This window comes from Schistosoma haematobium, chromosome 4 (assembly GCF_000699445.3).
Source record: "Schistosoma haematobium chromosome 4, whole genome shotgun sequence".
Taxonomy (NCBI): domain Eukaryota; kingdom Metazoa; phylum Platyhelminthes; class Trematoda; order Strigeidida; family Schistosomatidae; genus Schistosoma; species Schistosoma haematobium.
In genome coordinates, this window is record NC_067199.1 from 29,051,701 (window position 1) to 29,077,111 (window position 25,411).

The window sequence follows — 25,411 nt, forward strand, 5'->3', positions numbered from 1 at the left end:
AGAACTATATGCCAAGGCTGGAATGAACAACGACAGACATGAAGACATCATGGGACGACATGGACTGAGAAAAGGAACTAAAATGGTGAGAGATTCGCAAACCTATGTGACTTCGACAAACTGGTTATAGGTGGCACCATATTCCCACATAAATGCATACACAAAGCCACATAGATTTCACCGGATCACACTACACAGAACTAAATCGACCATATGTGCATTAATAAGAGGTTCAGAAGGATGATGGAGAGCTTAAGGACCAAGAGAGGAGCTGATATAGCCTCAGATCATCACTTCCTGGTTGCCATGATAAAATTGAAACTTAAGAAGCTCTCGACAACGGGATGGACAACATCACAAAAGTTTAATACAGTCGTTTTTTGGAATACTGATAGACTCGATGAATTCAAGATAGTCCTCAGCAATAGGTTCCAGGCCTTTCATGATCTACTCAATGGAGGGGGAACTACCACGGAGAACAACTGGAAAGGGATCAAAGAGGCAATCACTTCAACATGTCATGAAGATCTGAGCCACTGTTGATACACTGGATAAGATTCAAAACATGAAAAACAAGAAGGCAGCAATCAATACCAGCCGAACAAGAGCAGAAAAAGCCAAGGCACAAGCTGAATACACAGAAGTTAACAAACAAGTGAAGAGGAGCATCAGAACCGACAAACGCAAATATGTGGAAGATTTAGCAACGGCGGCGGAAAAGGCTGCAACAGAAGGAAACATGAGACAGCTGTATGACACAACAAAAAAGCTCGCTGGGAATTATATTAAACCAGAACGATCGGTAAAAAGCAAGGAAGGAAAAGTAATCACCGACATTGAAGAACAGCAAAACTGGTGTGTAGAACATTTTAAGGAACTCTCAGGTCGACCAGCTCCACTAAACCCACCCAACACTCAAGTAGCACCCACAGACCTCGCAAGCGATGTTGGTCCACCAAAAATTGAAGAGATCAGAATGGCCATCAGACAAATTAAGAGCGGCAAAGCAGCAAGACCAGACAACATTCCAGCAGAGGCACTGAAAGCAGACGTAGCAGTAACTGCAAAGATACTCAACATTCTCTTCAGCAAGATTTAGGATGAAGAACAAGTACCAACAGACTGGAAAGAAGGACACCTGATCCAGATGCCGAAGAAAAGCGATCTCAGCAAGTGTGATAACTACAGGGGCATCGCTCTTCTCTCAATACCAGGAAAAATATTCAACAGTGTGTTTTTAAACAGAATGAAGTACTTCATAGACGCCCAACTTCGAGATCAACAGTCTGGATTCCACAAGGATCGATCGTGTACCGACCAAATTGCAACACTAAGGAACATTGTGGAACAATTAATTGAGTGGAATTCACCACTCTACATCAACGTCATTGACTACAAGAATGCATTTGACAGAGTGGACAGAACAACACTACGGAGGCTTCTTCGACACCACGGCGTGCCTCAGAAGATAGTCAATATCATACGGAATTCCTATGACAGATTAAACTGAAGCATCGTGCATGGAGGACACCTGACAGACTCGTTCGAAGTGAAAACTGGTGTCAGGCAAGGTTGCTTACTCTTAACCTTCCTTTTTCTCCTGGTGATCGACTGTATCATGAAGATCTCAACATGTGGGAGGAAGCATGGATTACAGTGGATAGCTAGGATACACCTGGACGACCTAGACTTCGCAAATGATCTGGCTCTTCTATTGCACACGCAACGACAAATGCAGAAGACGACCAGTGTAGCAACAGCCTCAGCAGCAGTGGGCCTCAACACACACAAAGGGAAAAGCAAGATTCTCCGATACAACACAACATGCACCAATCGAATCACACTTGACGTAGAAGCTTTGGGGGATATAGAACCCTTCACATATCTGGGGAGTATCATTGATGAGTACGGTGGATCTGATGCAGATGTGAAGGCGCGGATCGGCAAAGCAAGAGCAGCGTATTTACAACTGAAGAACATCTGGAGCTCAGAGCAACTGTCAACCAACACCAAGGTCAGAATTTACAATACAAATGTCAAGACAGTTCTACTGTATGGGGCAGAAACCTGGAGAACTACGAAAGCCATCATCCAGAAAATACAGGTGTTTATTAACAATTGTCTACGCAAAATACTTCAGATCCATTGGCCGGACACTATTAGCAACAACGTACTGTGGGAGAGAACAAACCAGATCCCAGTGGAGGAAGAAATCAGGAAGAAGCGCTGGAAGTGGATAGGACACACATTGAGGAAAGCACCCAACTGCGTCACAAGGCAAGCCCTCGCATGGAATCCTCAAGGTCAAAGGAAAAGAGGAAGACCAAAGAACACATTACGCCGAGAAATGGAGATAGACATGAGAAAAATGAACAAGAATTGGATGGAAATAGAAAGGAAGGCCCAGGACAGAGTGGGTAGGAGAATGCTGGTCGGCGGCCTATGCTCCATTGGGAGTGACAGGCGTAAGTATAAGTAATAATGTATAAGACAAATAATACACAAAATTAGATAACCGATATAGTTCTAGGCAGAATACAAAACAAATATGCAGCACGCGTGCAAAAGTAGAAAAGTAGATGACTCACATAACTGAGCTGATAGGTATGGGAACTATCTAAATTACAATGACACTTGTTGCGACTTCTTTTGTCCGACCATAGATAGATAGATTTGTATTCATAATAGGCCAGAGGGACTTGGTATAATCTAACAATATAGAGCATTTACAATTCGCATCATGAAGTTGGTGTCACATGAATCATTGAGGTGATCAGTTATTTTTACGGCTACGTTTATAATATGGAATAATCTCTCAAACCCAGTGTCGTAAAATGACATTAATCAGGTGTTGTAGAAAACTATTCACTTGCATTACTTTCCATGTAAAAGGTGCTATGGCCTGAAAAGTATGTTTTGTGGTACATTTAGACCAAGGATACATAATAACTGAAATTGCAAAATTGTCTAGTACATTTGTATTATATACAAATAAATAGAATATTGAGTGGATTGAAAATACATAGGGTCGTTTGATCTATTCTCATTGTGCCATTTATCGCTTACCCTAGTGTAACACGTATCTGAACACAAAGCCATAATCTTGAGTTTAAGTGAGGTTGTGTTTTGCTTAAAAGAATGATATATCTTTTCGGTAATCTATGTTGTGTCACTAGGTGGTTTTCATATTTGTGACATCGTTTAAGTGATTCATCCGAAAATCTTGTTTAAATCCATTTTAGATTGTATTTTTTTATATGAAATTTTAGTTTATTTGGACAAGTGATGTACCGTTACATTTAGGAGACAGGTAATAAAAATCTTAATATTGCGATTTTCCACTAAATATGATATGATATAGAATATGAAAACCAGGATAGAATAAGACCAGGTAAAAGAGAAGGGTTGGGTATGGAACCAGCAAAACCATCCAATAGAAAACAATACTGCTAAAAACGCCAACTGGATTAAATAAATAAAAACATTTAGATTCAGTTCTCGGAGTTGATGGAAGAATTATGATGCCTGAAGAACAGAGAAAATCAAGGCAAAAACTGAATAAACTGAAACAAACAAACAAGTGAACATGAGCAATAAAGCTGACAAGCAGAAATATATGGAACACCTAGCAACGGCAGTGGGAAATGCTGAAAGAAAAGAAAATAACAAACAACCATATGACACAACGTAAAAACTAACAGGGAAATATAATAAACCAGAGAGGTTTGTCAAGGACAAAGGATGCAAGCCAATCACTGAGACTCAAGAACAGAGCAAGAGGTGGATAGAACACTTCGGGGAACTCTTGAATAGACCTATCTGTTTTATTCTATATATACCATCATTGCAAATGAAGATAGCCAGTGTTGCAGCAGCCTATGTATCAGTAAGCCTCAACATGCACATGGAAATAAGCAATATCCTTATACACAACACGGATAACAACAACGCTTTCACAGTCGATTGATAAGCAGATGTAAAGGCTATGAATAACAAAACAGGAACAACATTCCTGTAATTGAAGGACATATGAAAATCAAAACAACTGTCAGCCACTATCAAATACTCGAATTCAAATACAAACTTCAAGATAGTTATTTCTATTCTACGGAAATGAAACATGAATAACTACTTCAAGCATCAACAAAAAGGTACAAGTGTTTCTAAACAATTGTCCACGCAAGATACTGAATTTCCGTTGGCTGAATACCATCAGCATCATTCTAGTGTGGAAAAGAACAAACCAGCTTCCAGTTGAAGAGGAAATTGGCAAAATATGTTGGAGGTGGTTAGGATATATATTACGGAACTCACTAAACTGCATCATAGGACAAGCGCTTACCTGGAATCCTGATGGGAAACTGCAAAAGGAAGGCGGAAGAACACATTACGTTGTGAATTGAAATCAGATATGAGAAGAATGACTAGCAACTAGAAAGTGTTGGGAAGGATTGTCCAGAACAGAGTTGGATGGAGAATTCTGGTTGGTGGCCTATGCTCCTCCTCAAGGGTTAACAAGAATTAGTGAAATAAGTAAGTTTTCACTTTAAAAGGGCTTTTTTCCAAGACGTGTACTACCTATTTCTTATTACTTGAAAACAATAGAATTATTTATTTGACAAGTGATAAATGTTGTTAAACTGTTTTTATATAATTTAATACTTACGTCAATGTAAACTGGAAAATTTGGTATGACTACGAAGTCCATGCTGGGTGAATAAAGAGTGTTTTTATTACCACTCATATTATACCAGCCTGGGAAAGAATACGTTGTTGTCTGTGTTGTATTGCAATCCCCTAATATGTAAGTAGTAAATTGTATATCCATCTATAAAACGTAAACAACAACACTGAAGTCGAAAGAAACACTTACATAATAACATAAAAACGATTGTCTGAAGTTGTGAATTAAATGTTTTTTGTATCATAACTATATTACAGTCCTATTAACTAAACCTATGGTTAACAAAATTTGATTAAAGAATATACTTTAATTTATATCAGTGAGTGAAATAAGATTTCGTTAACAACATGAGTTAAGAAAAATTCAGAAGCAAATATTATTGTATTATTTATGAACGTATGCTGTTACATATTACTACTACCTGATGAACGCTTATGCCTAACTGGAAACTTTCGGGACTCTATTTTATTGATTGACAGATGTACAAATATTAAAATGAGTTTGTTGAGAAGAAGATTTTGATGTTTGTATTATTTTCTTTTGTATCATAGCTATAAACGGAAGATACAGAAAAGGATAAACATGAACTTTGTATGTCTCCAGAATACTACTCGTTTTTACGAAGACTTAAAATGATGTATACTCAAATTTTACCTTTTTTGTGTTTGTGTGATCCAGAAAACTCCTCATAAAAAGCCAGAAAAGCCTCGAAAAACGCTGAGGAACATCTTATCCAGTTAGCATTCAATAAAAGTTTTGCCAGAAACATCTAGTAAACGAAAAGTCGCATGTAGCATTTCTGATTGGATGATTACCTATACTGCTACTACGTTTGGTAACGTTCGTGAAATTTTTGGAAGTATAAGACCTTCTGAAATACGATAAATACCCTAGATTTTCTATACATAAACGAACCATTGAGTAAAGCGTTTCTTCCATATTTCGCGCATTTTCTCTCGTGTTTAAGTCTCTGTGTAGATTTAACCTGTGGGTTACTAGAAGAGCATAGGAACCGAATCTAGCGTTCAATTAGAAGACTTATCATTTTATATAGCAATAAACTCGATTGATCTCAATCTGATGTTTACGAAATTTGTTTCATTCCTGAATGATACCGACAGTTGGGCATAATCCTGCCAACTAGCATTATTTCTGTTCTGCCTTCTTTTAAAAAATGACAACATTTTCAAAAGACTGAAAATATAAAAATGCTCAAAATATTCTTCAGCCAATAAGCATTTAGATAGACTGAACTCAATAGTGTAAGACCTAGAATAACCGTTCATTTGTTCAAGCACTCGAATTTCATATTATCTTGGTAAAAGAAAAACACAAGATGAGAAAATCCAAATATTTAGACCGAAAGGACCAATAGTAATAGAAGCCGAACGTAGTTGAGAAGTCAACAGAAAGAATGAGTTCAATAAATAAAGGATATTCAGTAATATAGAGTTAATTGTTGCAGTTATATAACTTTTTATTTACTGATTTGTTTATTTAAACACATAAACATTGATACAAAGATGCACCATGTATTATATGTGCCGCACTTCGGCATTCGATTTGTGTGAGGGTTGAGACACTGCCCGGGCTCCCAAACTTATATATATTTATGAATTATAGTATATTATCAGACTGGGGATTTGTGGAGATTATGGCAATGTAAATAGTTGGATTCATGAGCTGATCTAAGCTAGACCATCACTGAAAACCTGGAAGCACTGGATGACGAACCAGTTATCTAGAGGTTAAGCGTTCGAGTGGGAGATTGAAGGTCCTGGGTTTGGGTTCCAGGTGCGGAATCGGAGATTCGCACTGTAGAGGAGTATCATACTAGGACGAAACGGGGCGTCCAGTGCTTCCAAGTTTTCAGTGGTCATCTAGCATAGATAGACTCGTGAATTCAACTACTAGTACAGTTTATTACTTTCACTAAATTTATGTATGCATCCCAACGTAAAAATTTTCGTCAGTCACATTATTGGTCTCTAATAAATACCATTGTGTAACTCTTTCTCAAAACCTTTCTTTTCTGAAAAATCTTTATTCACCACATATTTTGTTCAATTCATATCCATTTTTAATAGGTACGCTTCAGGCACTCAAAATAATAAACAACATACTGACGATCATCTATGAGACGCTATAGGTTGCTTAGTTTAGCGAAAACTCAATAAAACTTGGGCAAGCATTTTGTATTTTAGAATCTTTTTTTAACTAAGATACAATTTACAGTTGTCAATTCACTAGATCACTTCACTGCATGGTACTAAATTCAGCATAAAAAATAAGTGATGGAGCAGCATTTTTCACTCAAAAACTGTGAGGGTAAAATTTGGAAAACTGTGACTGTGCAAAAAATCTCATTTGTTCTTCCGCTTAGGTCATAAAAAATATATTGATGAGCTAAATATTATTTGGTTATTATTGTGGAATTTCTAGACTACTATTTTACATCTGGAACTATTTCTTTCATTTTGTGGCATCCATGTGATTCATGAAGTAGAAGGAGTTAGCTAAAAACAAACAATGACGAATATCTTGAGTTTTTAGGGATTTTGAAATCTTTTTCTGTTGAACAATAAATGAAAGACTATCGACGAAAAATAAGTCTGGAAGTGAGTTCAACAATCTTTAACTTAATGTTACAATTATATCTTACTAACTGATAGAAATTTCTGTAAATACGTAATTCGCAAAATTTCCATCAATTGTCTCATAATGACTCAGAATTCATTGTTCTTGCATTTTCATACAAATTGAATTCTGTTCTCATTCTTTACTGTTCGATCCTCTTGTCTCTTTGCTGCCAGACATTCCGTTCACGAGTAACGTCATATACTACACACCACAAGACTACTTACGACTGAAATACTTAGTTATAATTTTAACATATGTACATTAATATTCAGGTAACTTAGTGTAAACCTATTGTTTGAAACACATAATATTAGCAGCTAGCCAGAAAAACTTTGTCAAACCAAGAAGTAATTATGCGACTGACTTACGAAATAATTAGCTTCATATGTAGGACACACTGGGCCGAAATCCACTCTCACCAAACTATGAAAATAAACAAAAATCTTTTGTTGTCTACTTCGCTTGCATAAAAGAAAAGAGTAATGCAAGATATTGCGAATTAAATAAAGTTCTGGGGAAAATAATGATAGATTTGAAGATACCGTTTCTTAGCTAAACATTCACTTTTTTTAAGGTACTAGTGTGAACAAAGACTGGAAACTTCTCAATACACACTCAATAGTAGCCTATCAGATGATTTATGAAACTAGATAGATAACGAAAACATTTATAAATTCTTACTTGATTGGTTATTTTGAAAATATTCCACGGTTGTATTAGCATTACTCATGTCCATTCACTTGAATATCTATCTTCTTGAAACTTAGTGGCAATGTCACAAATGTACTCTAATCAGTTATTTACTACGTCATTTTCAGTTCTCCAAAATGTAGTTATTCCGCAATAACTTGTTCAGTTAAGATTACATAACAATCACATTTATAGCTGTGGATATATTTTTCATAATTATCAAAATGAAATATCACTGGCTATTATTTATTTCATTGAGAACTAACACAATAACTTACACAGACAGATATAATTGTCAAATCCAAAGCTTAATTAGTAAAAGAACAGTATTAAACAGTTTCAAACAATTTTACACATGTAATATGCATGACTAATGAGTAAATCATACCATTCTCAATTAGTCAGCTGAAGCTTTCAAGTGGAGCAACTGCTTACCAAAACAAATGCAGTCTTTGATGCCCCAGATTCGTGTCTTGATAATTTCACATGCTTCAGTGGCCACAGAGAAGGTAACTAACCATAGATGTTGGTTATACAAACATAATCAGTAGCTTATCTCTAAGCTGTAATTAAAAATTGAGATATTTTAGTGACCGACTCAATTGGACAGAAAATAGCCAACTGGTACAACACTTTATCCCCAGGTTCTTATTGCTAGTGTGATTTAACTTGACCTATTGACTGACAATATAATTAAGAAAACAGACTCCTATATCTGGTTCTGTTTCGCTTTTCCCTGTCATTCACAAAGAATATTGTAAAAGGATAGACACTCAATAATTCAAAACGACTTACACCAGTCATTACATCCAAGTGAAGACATTGGAAGTAGTATCACGCTAATAATTATTACGGGGTTTACAGATCATTTTTGTCTGAGCTGATGTCTAGACTAAAGAAAAGATTGTACATATGCTATCTCTAGGAGAGGAAATACTAGGCGAACAAGTTCAAGGCCTTGACAAAACTTGACAAATGATATTCTGTGCATTTACTTCACTTTGTATCCCACCTTGCCCATACATCTGGAAGCCATGCTATGGTGGTGATCTCACCTGCCTTACTCCATATGTCCAGATTCAGGACAAATATGATGAACCAGTTTGAACTATGGTATATAATGTGGCTATTATATCTTATTCTTCTACTGTCCCACTTCGAAATTTCATATAAACTTCCATAATTAATGTACTTTAATATCTGATTTATAATCTTATTAGGTGATTTGTGGTACCCTACTATTCTTGTATTGTTGGCAGCTATCAACCAATGTGCTTTTAAACCGAGCAAGATCCTCCAATGAGGTAGGAATCAAGTCAGTTGTTTGTGAAAATAAATTCTCAAATTGTACATCAGTATCTAATTGGTTGATTCTATGCCTACTTACACAGAATTTAGGTCCCAGAGATAAAGCTTCTAGCTGTATTACATCTAGTTCAATATTGGAAAAATTATGTACGAACCGTTTCGTGTCGAAAGGAAACTCTTTTTCTGGCTTTTGGTTTTCCAAAGTTTTCATTAGTTTTGTTAACGTTTTCTCAGATCTGTTCTCGTAAATTTTTCTAACATAATCCATAAAGATTGACTGAAGCTCTGGAGGCCGGTTTTTAATGGAATATTGTCTCGGAAGAAGATTCCTTTCTAATTCGCAGATATTCATTTTTAAAGTATCAATTTGATTCGACGCATGTCTTTTAAATGTTTTTGCATTAGGATAGATTCGGTTACGACGTAAAGACTTCCAATATATTTTAGGATATCTATTAGATTGTATACAATTATTAGCAAATTCTAAGCTCGTTTTCGCTTCTGTGAGACGTGCATTAAACTTCAGAAACTCATTAAGTGTCTTAAATGCAACACGGTCCACGCGATTTTAGAATATTAAAGATTCCCATTGTGAAAATTAGAACTAATGAAAACTTTGGAAAACCAAAAGCCAGAAAAAGAGTTTCCTTTCGACACGAAACGGTTCGTACATAATTTTTCCAATATTGAACTAGATGTAATACAGCTAGAAGCTTTATCTCTGGGACCTAAATTCTGTGTTAGTAGGCATAGAATCAACCAATTAGATACTGATGTACAATTTGAGAATTTATTTTCACAAACAACTGACTTGATTCCTACCTCATTCCACCAAAGCCGAGCCGCTGTATAAGTATGAAAGAGGGTGAATAATGTGGGAAATAATAATAATAATAATAATAATAATAATAATAATAACGACAATAATAGTAATAATAATAGTATTAATAATGACAATAATAGTAATGATAATTATTTGAATCGATTGATTGTTTTTGTTTTTCGGAGCGATAAAAGTAGTTGCCAAAGACATAGAGTTCATCGTATGTGTGTGGGCTGTGATACTGCCCGGGTGCCCAAACCGAAGCAGGTGGTTTTCTTAGGGGCCACTCCCCGAGCCTTTGACCTAAAGGTCTAACCCACAAGGCAGTGGAGCATCGTAAGGAGATGCAATCCCATGGTAGCCGTTGACCAAAGATTGGTTCATACGCCATTTGTTCCCGCAGGATACTGGAGCCCATGTGCACCATTGGTTTGGGATCCGGTTAAAGCGCCGGACATTCGCTTTTCGTCCTCTCATTTTCGTAAACAACACCCCCGCCACGAGAAGGCAATGAGTAGGACTTCCTGGCAGAGGCTGTATACGCGCGGCCGTGTGAGAGTATTTCGAGAGGAGAGCGGACTCACCCCACTCTCGGCCGTACCAGGGCATTCGGGGCCCTTAGGTTTTTTCTTTCTTTGTATTCCTCTCAATTTTCATTGTTTTGTGTGGCGCATATATATTGGCGCTCCTGTACCAATATTCATGTGTCCAAATAAATAAATAAATAAATCCTACCTCATTGGAGGATCTTGCTCGGTTTAAAAGCACATTAGTTGATAGCTGCCAACAATACAAGAATAGTAGGGTACCACAAATCACCTACTAACCAAGCAGCACCGAGACTCTTTATAATCTTACTGTTTGTTGTTTATCTAAGCTGAGTTTAGCTTATGAATAGACTTAAAGTAAAACAAGCTCAGTTTATTCCACGACTTTTGTTCACAAACTAAGAGAAAAATGTTAAGAGCAAGTAGCACTATTTTGGTGTTGTAGGATTTTCTAAAATTTTCACTAATCTTTTGGGTGTGAAGAAATTGTGCGTTACGAAAAATTCAGAAAGGCATAATAGTTAGTCAGGCTTACGAATAGAATGCAGAAACCAATGTTCATATAGTTTTACTCGAAGTGAATCTCAGAAAATTTTCGAAGTTTCGTGAGATTAAAATGCACTCAAGTAGGAAAGTAAATAATATTATATATCTATGTACAACAAATCAACTTAATATCACTTGAATTAAAGGGGATCAATCTAAGCAACGTACAGACTATCAGATGTCATAAATTGAAAATACGCTTTGACTAAAAACAATCAAAGATCAGTTTCATAGAAAAAAAGTTAGGAAAGTCAAGATTTACAGCATTTTAATAAAAAGTCGATAATATTAAGTTACACTTTACCTATCCACATAGGTCATATTAATGGTAAATCCTCTTGGTATCCACACACCCCCACCATTCCGCGACAACCACACCCTAGATATATTCAAGGCAATATTGTTATTTAAAAGCCGATTTATCCATTGAGTTATGTATGAGCAACGCTTCTCCTTTGGATATGTAACTGCTATTATATCAACCGGTTCTCCAGTGCACATTTTGGTATATACAGATTTGGGATCATCAAAGGGAAAACGATAAAATGTATAGATAGACGGTACGATTACCTGTATTAGGAAAAAAGACGTATAGAATTGGAATACTGTAAGTAGCATGAAATTTATTGCTCCAGATTCTTCAAAGTTATGAATTTTCATCACACAAATGCCTCATTCGTAAATATTTAAAATTTTGACTTTTGAATTATTGGAGAACCCTAGATTTACAAACAATTCTCCACTCAGCCGTCCACATACTAAGCAATCACAGAAGTATATTTTACTCATATGACATATGTTTAAACAGAATAGAGAACTGCTGCTTTCAGAGATGGTCATTTACTCAATGACTCATACTGATTAGGTAACTCAGTTGTTAGGAAACGGGTACTAGGTAAGGATGGCAAATCCATTGATGAAGTAGTGAAACTTCATCAGTTGAGATGGCTGGGACGTGTGTTACGTATGCCCAACCACCGACTACCCTGACGTGAGATGCTTTCTGGTGTAGGAGTACGTTGTAAGAAAGCTAATGGCGGTCAGACTAAAACATGACACAAATCCATGAAGTCACTGACAAGTGAACTGAGCTATGTTGGTAGGTGTAAACTGCCTGGTTGGGGTCTGCGAGATGATAGCAACCGATGGTTAGAGACGTTGAATGACATGGCTCAAAATCGTTGGCAATGGCGCAGGTGCATACACTCTTTGTGTTCTCCCAAATTCTAATCTTCTGAATTCCTCATGTCCCTTATTTTCATTCCAAATTTCTTTCACTGGATTATACTCCTTGAATAACATCTTAAAACCCTAATCTTTCCGATTACTGCTTATACTCTTACTATTTCAACCACTACGGGATTTGGATCGACAACTGCATCTCTGTGCTAATGTGGCATGGCAATTCAAACTGATTTACGCACGTACGAAGTTCCACCTTGTTACTGACTGATTGAATTATGGACTATATCCCATGAATAAATAATTATATTTATCTAATTGAACTAAAATTCAAAACGTATATAAAATAAATAAAATGTGGTGAAATAACATACAAAATGGAATTGATCACGTCTAACGTATCAGTAGCTTACTGGCCTACTCTTCATAACTCTCGTTGAGAATCATAGGCACCAACCAGTATTCTCCATCCAACTCTGTTCTGGACAATCCTTCCTAACACTTTCTAGTTGCTAGTCATTCTTCTCATGTCTGATTTCAATTCACAACGTAATGTGTTCTTCCGCCTTCCTTTTGCAGTTTCCCATCAGGATTCCAGGTAAGCGCTTGTCCTATGATGCAGTTTAGTGAGTTCCGTAATATATATCCTAACCACCTCCAACATATTTTGCCAATTTCCTCTTCAACTGGAAGCTGGTTTGTTCTTTTCCACACTAGAATGATGCTGATGGTATTCAGCCAACGGAAATTCAGTATCTTGCGTGGACAATTGTTTAGAAACACTTGTACCTTTTTGTTGATGCTTGAAGTAGTTATTCATGTTTCATTTCCGTAGAATAGAAATAACTATCTTGAAGTTTGTATTTGAATTCGAGTATTTGATAGTGGCTGACAGTTGTTTTGATTTTCATATGTCCTTCAATTACAGGAATGTTGTTCCTGTTTTGTTATTCATAGCCTTTACATCTGCTTATCAATCGACTGTGAAAGCGTTGTTGTTATCCGTGTTGTGTATAAGGATATTGCTTATTTCCATGTGCATGTTGAGGCTTACTGATACATAGGCTGCTGCAACACTGGCTATCTTCATTTGCAATGATGGTATATATAGAATAAAACAGATAGGTCTATTCAAGAGTTCCCCGAAGTGTTCTATCCACCTCTTGCTCTGTTCTTGAATCTCAGTGATTGACTTGCATCCTTTGTCCTTGACAAACCTCTCTGGTTTACTATATTTCCTTGCCAGCTTCTTCGTTGTGCAATATCGTTGTTTGATATTTCCTTCTTTTACAGTTTTTCCCACTGTCGGTACTAGGTCTTACACATACTTTTGTTCGCTCCAGTGTATTCAGCTTATGACTTGACTTTCTCCGTTCTAGTTCGACCATTATTGTTAATTGCGGTCTTCCTGTTCCTCCTTTCTTAGTCGTGTCCAGGGTTTGCATAGAGATGAATTCCTTATGATGATGCTTGTTGCGGCCCACAATCTCCTGCCTGATACGTTGAAGTTAATGCTTGTTCGATACCTTTCCAGTTGTCCTCCATGGTAGTTTCTTCTTCTTTCAGTAGATCCTGTGAGGCTTGTGGCGTGTTGTTGAGAGTTATCTTGAATTGGTTGAGTTTGCTAGTATCTGGAAGGAAGGTTGTATTGAGTGTTTGTAATGCTGTTTTTCCAGTTGTCCAATGCTTCTTTCGCTTTAGTTTCACCTTGATCACATTCAGGTAGATGGTGATCTGAAGCAATGTCAACTACTCTCCTGATTCTCACGTCTTCCATCGACCTTCTGAATTTTTACTGATGCAAATATGATCGATCTGGTTCTGTGTAGTGTGATCCGTCGAAACTCAAGTGGCGTTGTGTATGCGTTTGTGGTGGAATAACAACTTAATTGAATGCACATAGATTCGTAAATCTCTCCCCATTCTCGTTCATTTCTCCCAGTCCACAGTCCATTTCGTCCCACGATATGTTCGTATCTCATGTTGTTCATTCCCACTTTGGTATCTAGGTCTCCCATCGGGATGGTCAGGTCTTTTCCTGTGCATTTCTCTATGATTGATTGCAGCCTCTCTTAACACTGATTTTTATCGTCGTCATTGCTATCATTGGTGGGTGCATAACACTGAATAATATTCATTGTGATTTCGTCCTTCATTATTTTGAAGGATGCTTTGGTGATTCTGGATCCGTGAAATCCCCATCCTGTAAGTGCATTTCGTGCTTGATTGGACAGCATCGAAGCAAATGCTTGAGTGTTTGGGGCATTTTCCTCTTCGTGACCGGAGTACAGCAGCATCTCTCCTGAAGCTAATCTTTTCTGTCCAGTTTGAATCCAATAGTTTTCACTGATTCCGAGTACTGTCGAGTCGTGCCTCCTCATTTCCGTTACTGATTGATTGGTCCTTCCAATCTCCCACATCGTTTGGAAATTCTATATAACTATAAAAATTGTTGCTGTGATTGTTAGGTGTGACATCAGCCTCATGAATTTCGAACAATCTCGGCCTTCATCCTGAGGCATCATAATTCTCCTGAATGAACATCCTTCAACTCGGAGAGTAGAGTTTAAATGGTTTAACTTGTTTAATCTGGTTGTCGTCTGTTTTAGTAGGATTATTTCCTACTGGATGTGGTTGTTGATCCCATGCTCAAATTTTCTCCTTTATCTCTGCTTTTGACCGGCAGTAACCGTAGATAAATTCTAGGCGGAGTTATCATTTATAGTATAAAGAGTCTCTGTATCAAAAAAATTAACTGATAATTATAACCGAACATTTGATTTTTCTTGACTACATAATCACTCTTATACATAAGCGTTTTCAATTTCACACTTTTTTTGAATTTTATTGTGATTTCACAACTCAGATTAAATGATCATTGTCGGATCTCATATCTGTTTACTTTAAATAAAGCAAAGCGAATTAATTAGGTTAAGAAAAGCATTATCAGTAAGATAAAAATAACAGTTTATAAGCGGACACCGTATACTGATTTCACCAAACAATTTTTCAGAATTCAACACATTACATAATAATTATGCAGATTAAAACGTATAATATGAAATAATTTATTTCACTTACTGCTGGAGTAGTAGTAATAAACATAAAGCTACCAGAAGTAGAATAGGAACCAATTGTCATATTGTAAGTGAAATTTATCGGTACCTTGTTATAATTAGCAGTAAACATTGGAATGTGATAACTTATCTCATTTGTTAGTGATAATGTTGAATCATTTACAATTCCTATACAAAACCAAAACACAAACTAGCAATTAAAAGTTAATTTTCCACAGTTATTTATTTTTATCTCAGATAAGTTGTAACCAAATGTGGACGAAGAAAAACAGTGTTAATTGTATGAAGTGTACAATGTGATTAATCATCTGTCTTAGGTTATTGGTTGTAATTATTTGATAATTACAAGAAGAGCTTTATCACTTGGAATTTACCATGTAAACAAATACATCACATCATCAACATCTAGTAATTCTTGAACATGATGAATATGTAGTTGTAAACAGCAAAAAGACGACATTATTGACTTGCTTCAGTTACAATCAACAAAAAATCAGATTTATTTCACTAAATTTGACAAAACGAAGTATTTGGTTTTGCATTTTGTAACAGTTCGGTGAATTTTATTCTGTTAAAAACACATGTTGATTAATCAGTACAAAAGTTATATTCAAGATCCTAACTCACTACAACCAATCAAACAATAAAAATACAATCTATGATACGTTTATTCAAAAATTTCCCAAGTGATTTATAGACCCTTTTCGAAATGACAATGGATTTTCCAGTTGTCTAAAATATTCGTTGATCTTCCTTTTCTTCAACAGAGTATAAATTAATATAGTTTTGCACTTAATTGAATATACTCAAGATAATTCGTAGAGTAAATTTAGTTTTTCGATGTAAAATCAGGTTACTAACTGAGAGACTAATAAAAGACTAACCGTTTTACCAATTCACACAACTCTATTTATACAAAATGTGTTTAATTGTATTCAAACATAACAATTTTCCAAGTTTACATATCAGCCATTCATGTGTCAAATTGAGAAACTAAGTGGAAAATATAATTGTGAAATATAATCATTTAGATTATATTTGTAATCAGTGCATTCGTGAAATCACAATAAAATTCAAAAAAAAGTGTGAAATTGAAAACGCTTATGTATAAGAGTGATTATGTAGTCAAGAAAAATCAAATGTTCGGTTATAATTATCAGTTAATTTTTTTGATACAGAGACTCTTTATACTATAAATGATAACTCCGCCTAGAATTTATCTACGGTTACTGCCGGTCAAAAGCAGAGATAAAGGAGAAAATTTGAGCATGGGATCAACAACCACATCCAGTAGGAAATAATCCTACTAAAACAGACGACAACCAGATTAAACAAGTTAAACCATTTAAACTCTACTCTCCGAGTTGAAGGATGTTCATTCAGGAGAATTATGATGCCTCAGGATGAAGGCCGAGATTGTTCGAAATTCATGAGGCTGATGTCACACCTAACAATCACAGCAACAATTTTTATAGTTATATAGAATTTCCAAACGATGTGGGAGATTGGAAGGACCAATCAATCAGTAACGGAAATGAGGAGGCACGACTCGACAGTACTCGGAATCAGTGAAAACTATTGGATTCAAACTGGACAGAAAAGATTAGCTTCAGGAGAGATGCTGCTGTACTCCGGTCACGAAGAGGAAAATGCCCCAAACACTCAAGCATTTGCTTCGATGCTGTCCAATCAAGCACGAAATGCACTTACAGGATGGGGATTTCACGGATCCAGAATCACCAAAGCATCCTTCAAAATAATGAAGGACGAAATCACAATGAATATTATTCAGTGTTATGCACCCACCAATGATAGCAATGACGACGATAAAAATCAGTGTTAAGAGAGGCTGCAATCAATCATAGAGAAATGCACAGGAAAAGACCTGACCATCCTGATGGGAGACCTAGATACCAAAGTGGGAATGAACAACATGAGATACGAACATATCGTGGGACGAAATGGACTGTGGACTGGGAGAAATGAACGAGAATGGGGAGAGATTTACGAATCTATGTGCATTCAATTAAGTTGTTATTCCACCACAAACGCATACACAACGCCACTTGAGTTTCGACGGATCACACTACACAGAACCAGATCGATCATATTTGCATCAGTAAAAAATTCAGAAGGTCGATGGAAGACGTGAGAATCAGGAGAGTAGTTGACATTGCTTCAGATCACCATCTACCTGAATGTGATCAAGGTGAAACTAAAGCGAAAGAAGCATTGGACAACTGGAAAAACAGCATTACAAACACTCAATACAACCTTCCTTCCAGATACTAGCAAACTCAACCAATTCAAGATAACTCTCAACAACACGCCACAAGCCTCACAGGATCTACTGAAAGAAGAAGAAACTACCATGGAGGACAACTGGAAAGGTATCGAACAAGCATTAACTTCAACGTATCAGGCAGGAGATTGTGGGCCGCAACAAGCATCATCATAAGGAATTCATCTCTATGCAAACCCTGGACACGACTAAGAAAGGAGGAACAGGAAGACCGCAATTAACAATAATGGTCGAACTAGAACGGAGAAAGTCAAGTCATAAGCTGAATACACTGGAGCGAACAAAAGTATGTGTAAGACCTAGTACCGACAGTGGGAAAAACTGTAAAAGAAGGAAATATCAAACAACGATATTGCACAACGAAGAAGCTGGCAAGGAAATATAGTAAACCAGAGAGGTTTGTCAAGGACAAAGGATGCAAGTCAATCACTGAGATTCAAGAACAGAGCAAGAGGTGGATAGAACACTTCGGGGAACTCTTGAATAGACCTATCTGTTTTATTCTATATATACCATCATTGCAAATGAAGATAGCCAGTGTTGCAGCAGCCTATGTATCAGTAAGCCTCAACATGCACATGGAAATAAGCAATATCCTTATACACAACACGGAGAACACCAATTCTATCACACTTGATTGTCAAGCACTTGGCGAGATGGAATCTTTCACGTACCTTTGTAGTATCATTGATGAAAGAGGAAGATCATAAGAATATATAAAGCCATGATAGGCAAAGGAGGTACAATTGTCTGAGCAAGATACTTATCGTCCATTCGCCAGGCATCATCAACAACAAACCCTTCTAGCAGAGATCAAACTAGATTTTTGTTGAAGACGAAATTAGAAAACGATGCTGGAGGTTGAGTGGTCAAACATTGCGGGCCTCATCAAAGTTCATCACGGAGCAAGCCTTAATGTTGAATCGTTGAAACCAATAAAGTATCCAGACCCAAGAAAACGTTGCATCGTAAACTGAAGGCAGACACCGAACTGATGAATAATATTTAGCAAAGACCGAAAAGAAATGCCCACGACACAGTTGGTCGGTGAATTCTGGTCGTTTACCTGAGCTGTACGATAATTAAGCGACGTAGGCTCATTTCTGGGTAATTTCAATGATAAAACATAATATTTATCAACTTAAGGCAGGAACACATCGATTCCTCTTTTATCATAAATTTATTGTCTCTCCTCTGCACAGTGGTTCATATGTCGTCATATTTTGGCTTTTCGAATAAGTTACTTCTTATCGATTAGCATTACTGCTAGTTTTTTGTCTATATTTCATCTGGACTTAATACATATTACCGAAAAATCTCAATTTAATCCAAACCGAATTCAAGTGTTTTCCTTGAATAACTCTTAATATAATACTGCATCCTTCGAGAAACCGCTTTGCATTCGGACCAATCCTGTCATACAATATTCGAAAGAAAAACTTATTGACAGTTTTCTAAGAGGGAGTATTTCACGTAAAATTACAAATGCTTTTACTACAACAGTATTTGTAGAAATAAAATCATAAAAATCAATTGATGAAGAATTATTTTCATAGGTGTCGTAATTTACAAATTAGTTATGCAAAAACATACTATTAATTAATAATAGGAAATCTATCGATGACAACTTCGGTCAATAAAATGGTTAAATAAATACAAACAAACCTTCATAATAAGTTCTCTCCACGTTAATATAAACCATATTATCTATAGCAGTTGCTGATAAGCTGATAAACGGTAATGTTGAGCATTGAGTTTTGAATCGTGGATTTAAAAATATGTATTCTTTGAAGGAACCTGGTGCATAAAGTCGAAAATCTATTGTCCCCCATAAATTCGGTTTTGGAATTAAGGATAACTTTAGCCACGTATAGGCGTTCGGTACAAGTTGATTTTTAGTAGTCATCGGTTCAAGGGATACTAACTGCACTTGCGGTTCTTGGCTCTTTGGCTTTAAAACGATCAACAAACGTGAGTTAGTGTTGGACATTTTCAAAGGAAAATAAAGTAGATTTTCATTTTCAGTAAAACATAAAAGTAAAAACACTACCATAACATATAGAAGAGTCGTTTCAATGCTTTACAAAATCCTAATTGTAAGGCGTAGTCAATACATATGATCATGAATTTAAACTTATTCTGAAAAAAACTGGAAGTCTATTAACTTTCACTTCTCCTTACTCATGCATGTTGGGCTTCATGAGGTCATCATCCTGAAATCAAAATTTACATCATGAAATTCAGTCCCTAACAAGCGTCTCTGCCTAATTCTGATATCCAGTCATTTCGGACTAACATCTGTAACATCAAACCAGTCTTTATTACATACAGCTTTGAAATGGGATTCACTAGGAATGCTAGTATTGATCAAGTGAACATGGTTCATTACCACAGCTATAACAATATTTTCATAAACATGAGACCCTTCTATCTATTGGGCATAAATTCACTGGCAATAAAAATCAATGTGAGATCGTTGCCCACTATCGTGGATTCATTGAAGTTAGACTTGTACACTATTGGATTCCGACTCAGCGGTCTAAAGGTCAGGCGTTTTCGATCGAGGCCGAATGTCCTGGGCGCGATTCTCAACTTCAGGCTAGCGGATGTGGGTTCCTGAGAGATCCTAAACCGTAATGAAACAACTGTCCAGTGCTACCAGTTTTTCAGTTGCTGTCTAACTTGGATCGGTTGGCGACTTCAATAAAATCCAATAATCTCTACGACCCCAAACTGACAATACGGTGTTCCTTTAAAAATAAATGTTACCATTAGTATGTGACAACAAATATGATTCTATAACTCTAACATGTTGGTGTTAGAGTGATCTGCTTTTCATGAAACCAGTACGGCATGAATTGTAACATGTCTTAATTCACGATGCTTACTTCCGAAAATATTATCAAAGGATTCACCTTCAAAAACTAAGTAGTTCTGATACTGTTGTCAAAATTCACAACACCTAGTCGAGCTAAAATATAAAAGTCCCCCCTTCTGACTCTGTAAGCTGTGCGTGTGTCTGTTACTCACTCGTAGCAATAAGCAATCAATGAGAAATAGTTCTGAGACAAAATGTTGAATAAAATTGAGATGAAAATTTGAGTCATACCATCTGAATAGAATAGTTAGTTTGAGCAGTGATTGTTAATGTCTTCGTGAACAAAGATCCAAGGGTGGAAAGCTTGAAGGTGATAACGAATGGCTTTGTGGTGATTGGCATTACTGAATAACGAAATGCTATATCACACTGAGAGTCAGTACATGTTTCGTTAAAGTATACCGTGTTAAGTTGTGCTATAATTGAATCTCTGTAATAATCAAGAAGAAAATACTGTTTATAGTAATAATAAGAATATTTATTATTAACTTTCAGACTAATCAAGATATATTAACGTATTTATTGATTTTTTAAATTTTCTGGCTTACAGATAGTTTAGTGTTCAATAAAACTACTTGTGAACGCTGATTTCAGATGAATAACAGAGAGTAGGTGATTGTGTCTAATTTAAACATGATTGTTGTAAGAAATATTATTCCCAATTTAAATATCAATATTTATGATCATTGAATGATTCAACTCTACGAGGTACTCCAAAACAGAGTTTTTAACTTTTTTTCTTTCATTATTAAGATACCACACTGAAGAGCATATATTCATCAATCACTGAATGACTTAATTTCACTCTTTATTATGTTGCAAATCGATGGCGTAGCAATGGGAAGCCCACTAGGTCCAATTATGGCAGATATTTTTATGGGTTATCTTGAAAACATGGTACTTAAACAGGCAATTAGTGAAACAACGGAATACTCCAGATATGTGGACGACACGTTTATATTATCTGTAACAATAAACAGCATGCAATCCACCTGCTCAAACTTTTCAATAACGCTCACACTAACACACATTTCACTATGGAGGACGAACAGAACGACATGTTCCACTTTCTTGATGTTGCCATAAAACGCAGGGGAGACGGGACAGTCCAACGTTCAGTTTATAGAAAAAGTAATTGGAATGGCCTCTACATGAATTTCAATAGTTTTTGTCCAATTAAATACAAGAAGGCATTGGTTAAAACACTATTTTACAGGGTAGAAAATATATGTACCACCGACAAACTGGAAGAAGAATTAATGAACGTAGAAAAATGTCTAAAAGACAACTTTTATCCACAAAAGTTTATTAACAAATATAAAAAGCCCAGAAGAAAACAAAACGGAAATAACTACGGTTAATAAAAAGCCAATAGATATAAATCTTAACTTTAAAGGTGATAACGTCGCACATATAATCAACAGGAGACTGAACACTGCTCTGGCCAGAACTTATCCGGCTGCTAAACTTTTAACTCTCTATAAAACAACATATTCAATAACCCAATCAAAGATCGATAAGCAACCCTTTCATGTTACCGCCAACTGTATAAATTTACGTGTATCTGCCAAAGCAGCTACATCGGCCGAACTGAAAGGAGAGCATATCTTAGGTTTTTCGAACATGTTCCAAAAAGTCTTAGAACAAGAGAAAGAAAGACTCTGAACAGTGCAATCACCAAACATCTTCTTGATACAGGACATCAGGTAGATACCTTACAATCCTTTAGGCTGATTAGTAAACAGCCAAACTCCAGTCTTCTGAAGCTTGCTAAAAACTGCCATCAAGCGTCAAAAACCTGACCTAAGTGTTCAAAAAGAGACGGTGGTTAATCTTTCCTTGCCCTGGTGACAAATATTCCTTCACTGCACCTTAAAAAATTTTTTCTCTTTTTTATTTTGTATTTATTACATCATTGATTTTATTTTATTTTTTCAACTATCTTTCAAATTAATAATCTTTCAACTCTACTCACTATATTCCTATCAATGTTTATTCATTATGTAATCAATTGTTTCTAACGCACTTTTGAACTGTCGTCACAATTAACGTTGTAGAATATTCTTTCACATTAGGTATATATTTACAATATTCAGTAAGCAATTTAAACCCATTATGTAATTATGATTTTTAAATATCACAGGTTGTAAGCAGCTGACGAGAAACTACGAAATAAAATGAATTCATGCTATTCTGCTAGAATCTTTGTTCTTGCTCTTTTCAAAATGATAAAGGGAACTATGTGTATGAAATTACAGAAGTCGGTCAAAATCTCAGTCTTTGGGTATCTAGTCAATTCCGGCCACTCCACCCCATCGGAAGCCTGCTTCAATATCATACATACGGTCAGAAGATTTAGCTCAACTGGAATGCGAATAAAAATCCCATGTACAGCAGAGACTATTGCCGTCCACCAGATTAAACATAAACATTGCGTACACAAACAGTATGTTCAGTCCCTCATTCTTCCATGATCTTAACCACCCTTCCTATCTTCCATAATCTATTTTTTTATTTTTATTATATTATTCCTATTTTCCAATTGTTTCCACAACTGCCAAGTAGCAATTATTACACATTTTAAATGTTCTGTTCTTACTCGCAATCAAGTGGACAATTATCTTCACTACTTTTTATCAGACGATTATTACATAACTTCCTTTCAATATCTGATTCTCAAATCTTGACAACATGCCACTTCAAGTTTATAAATCGGTTAAAAATAGATTCGGATATGAAGCTGAATATGTGTAGCTGGAGTTGTGTATATTTTTGCACGTGCATTCTCCACTAATCATTCGAATTTCTTTATACAATGATTCTAAAAGGTTTCTGTTATTTATTTAGGAGCGTTTTTTATCTACAAGCAAGTTTAAGTTTCCGCGAATATTTTAGTTTAGAAATATAATGAAAATGCCTTAGTCAGTTTTTAAATAATTACCACTCTAGTGATTTCTGATCAAAGCCTATCCACACAAGCAATCACTATACCCTTCAAGATGTATGAAGGAAAATTTGAAGTATTTTATTTTGTTGGATTTGTGCAGATGAACGACGTAGTTGAGTGCTAGCTAGATGTTTCTTGATGACCATTTAACATATCATTATTCTACTTCGTCTGAGCTTCGTCGTTTTTACTCTTCTGTGCTTAATAATCTTGATTATGAAAGATCCCATTTTATGAGAACTGCTTTGTTTGTTGTTGAAACTTGAAACAGTAAGGGATAATTAGACATATAATTATCATAGAGGAAATAAAATGGGTACACTTAATTGCTATTACTTACGGTTTCGTAATGTAAGAAGGCGAAACAGGAGCCATAGTTCTTAATAAATATCCAACTGTCTGGATATTTTTTCTAATTATGATACCATAAGCTGGATTCGCTTGTATCACGAGAGTGACTGCTGTGTAAACTAAATCCTCAGAAAATTTCACACGACATTCAACAATGGCGGCAAAGTTGACCAGTGGTTGTGAATTTCGTGGTTCTATTTTTTCAATCGTAAGTGTTGGAACTTTGGACGGCTGTATTCAGGAGGAGTTTACAAACAGCAACAATGAGGCAGATTATAGTTTATAAAGTTCTAAAATTAGTTTACATTCGTTTACAGTTTTTATGGGTTTCAAGTCGAGTGACAGAAGCTTCTGTAAGCCGAATTTGTTTCCGTCTAACACTGGTAAGCATATAATTAAATAGAGGAAGTGACCACAAAAGCGAAAACTTCCATCACAAATACTAGTATCTTTTTTATTCGATTAGTGACTTTCTTATGAAATGTCATTCTTTAGGCAGATAAATAACAGTTATTTCGATGATTCACTTTCCGTAAGTATAACAGCAGAATATTTACAAATAAACTATTGCATAATAATTGACGTATTTACAGATATAAGGAATAGGATGAACAAATATTTAATACTAAAGTCAAAATAATTTCAGAAAGAAAAGATATCTAGGTCGTTCTTTAATCTTTATCGCCATTCTCATACAACTTTTCTTTACCAAAGAAAACGATGATCAAAATATGTAGCAGTGAACGGTTATATTACAGTTGTTTCGAACTGCCACTTCATTCTCACTATGGGAGAATTCAGAATGTTTCCATGATTGATTTATAATGAGCCAATCAATGTTGCTTTATAGTATACATCATGTATATGGCCCAGTTAAAACACAGTTAAGAATCTGAAAGCAGTGGGCATATTCCCCGTTCACGTATATGTATTCACAATTGCATCAATGATTGAATCCACAGTGTTGAATTCTGCCGTCGGAGTTTTAACCTTTAGATCACTAAGTCGTAATCGAATAGTTTACACTTACGACTTTAATGGATGTGTGAATTGTTTAGGATAACCCAAGGCAGTAATACAAGTATTTGGTGCAAACAAATGATTTCATCAAACCTATTAATTTAAAACTATAAATACCGATAAAATTAGCACCACTCTCACACATTGCACAAATCACATTTTCTCACACACTCGGATACAGATGACTACATACAAATATTCCTAATATTAGATCCAATTTGACCCGACTGGCATGACAATAGCATGATCAGACTTGTTTCCTTTGTACTAAATACGTGATTTGTTCCTCTGCAGTATTTAAACTTGTACTGATATGATTCATTGGTCTATTCTATGAAGAAGTAATTCATGCTGATTCGTGAAACATCAGAAATACAGTTTCCTATTCATTAGGCTACTACAAATATATCACGGA

At 35.8% G+C, this 25,411-nt stretch overlaps 1 protein-coding gene across 1 annotated transcript in view; it reads right to left on the minus strand.

The window, feature by feature from the left end:
• JMJD6_7 (jumonji domain-containing protein 6) overlaps positions 1-25,411 on the minus strand; it is a gene marked incomplete at both ends in the record, with an annotated part of 50,190 nt that overhangs the window by 16,988 nt on the left and 7,791 nt on the right. Inside the window, 7 exons of the mRNA XM_051219354.1 lie at positions 4,667-4,828; positions 7,693-7,747; positions 11,544-11,809; positions 15,503-15,666; positions 19,466-19,751; positions 20,910-21,108; positions 23,966-24,207. Of these exons, the coding sequence (XP_051066714.1) occupies positions 4,667-4,828; positions 7,693-7,747; positions 11,544-11,809; positions 15,503-15,666; positions 19,466-19,751; positions 20,910-21,108; positions 23,966-24,207 (1,374 nt within the window). The remainder of the gene's footprint in view (positions 1-4,666; positions 4,829-7,692; positions 7,748-11,543; positions 11,810-15,502; positions 15,667-19,465; positions 19,752-20,909; positions 21,109-23,965; positions 24,208-25,411) is intronic.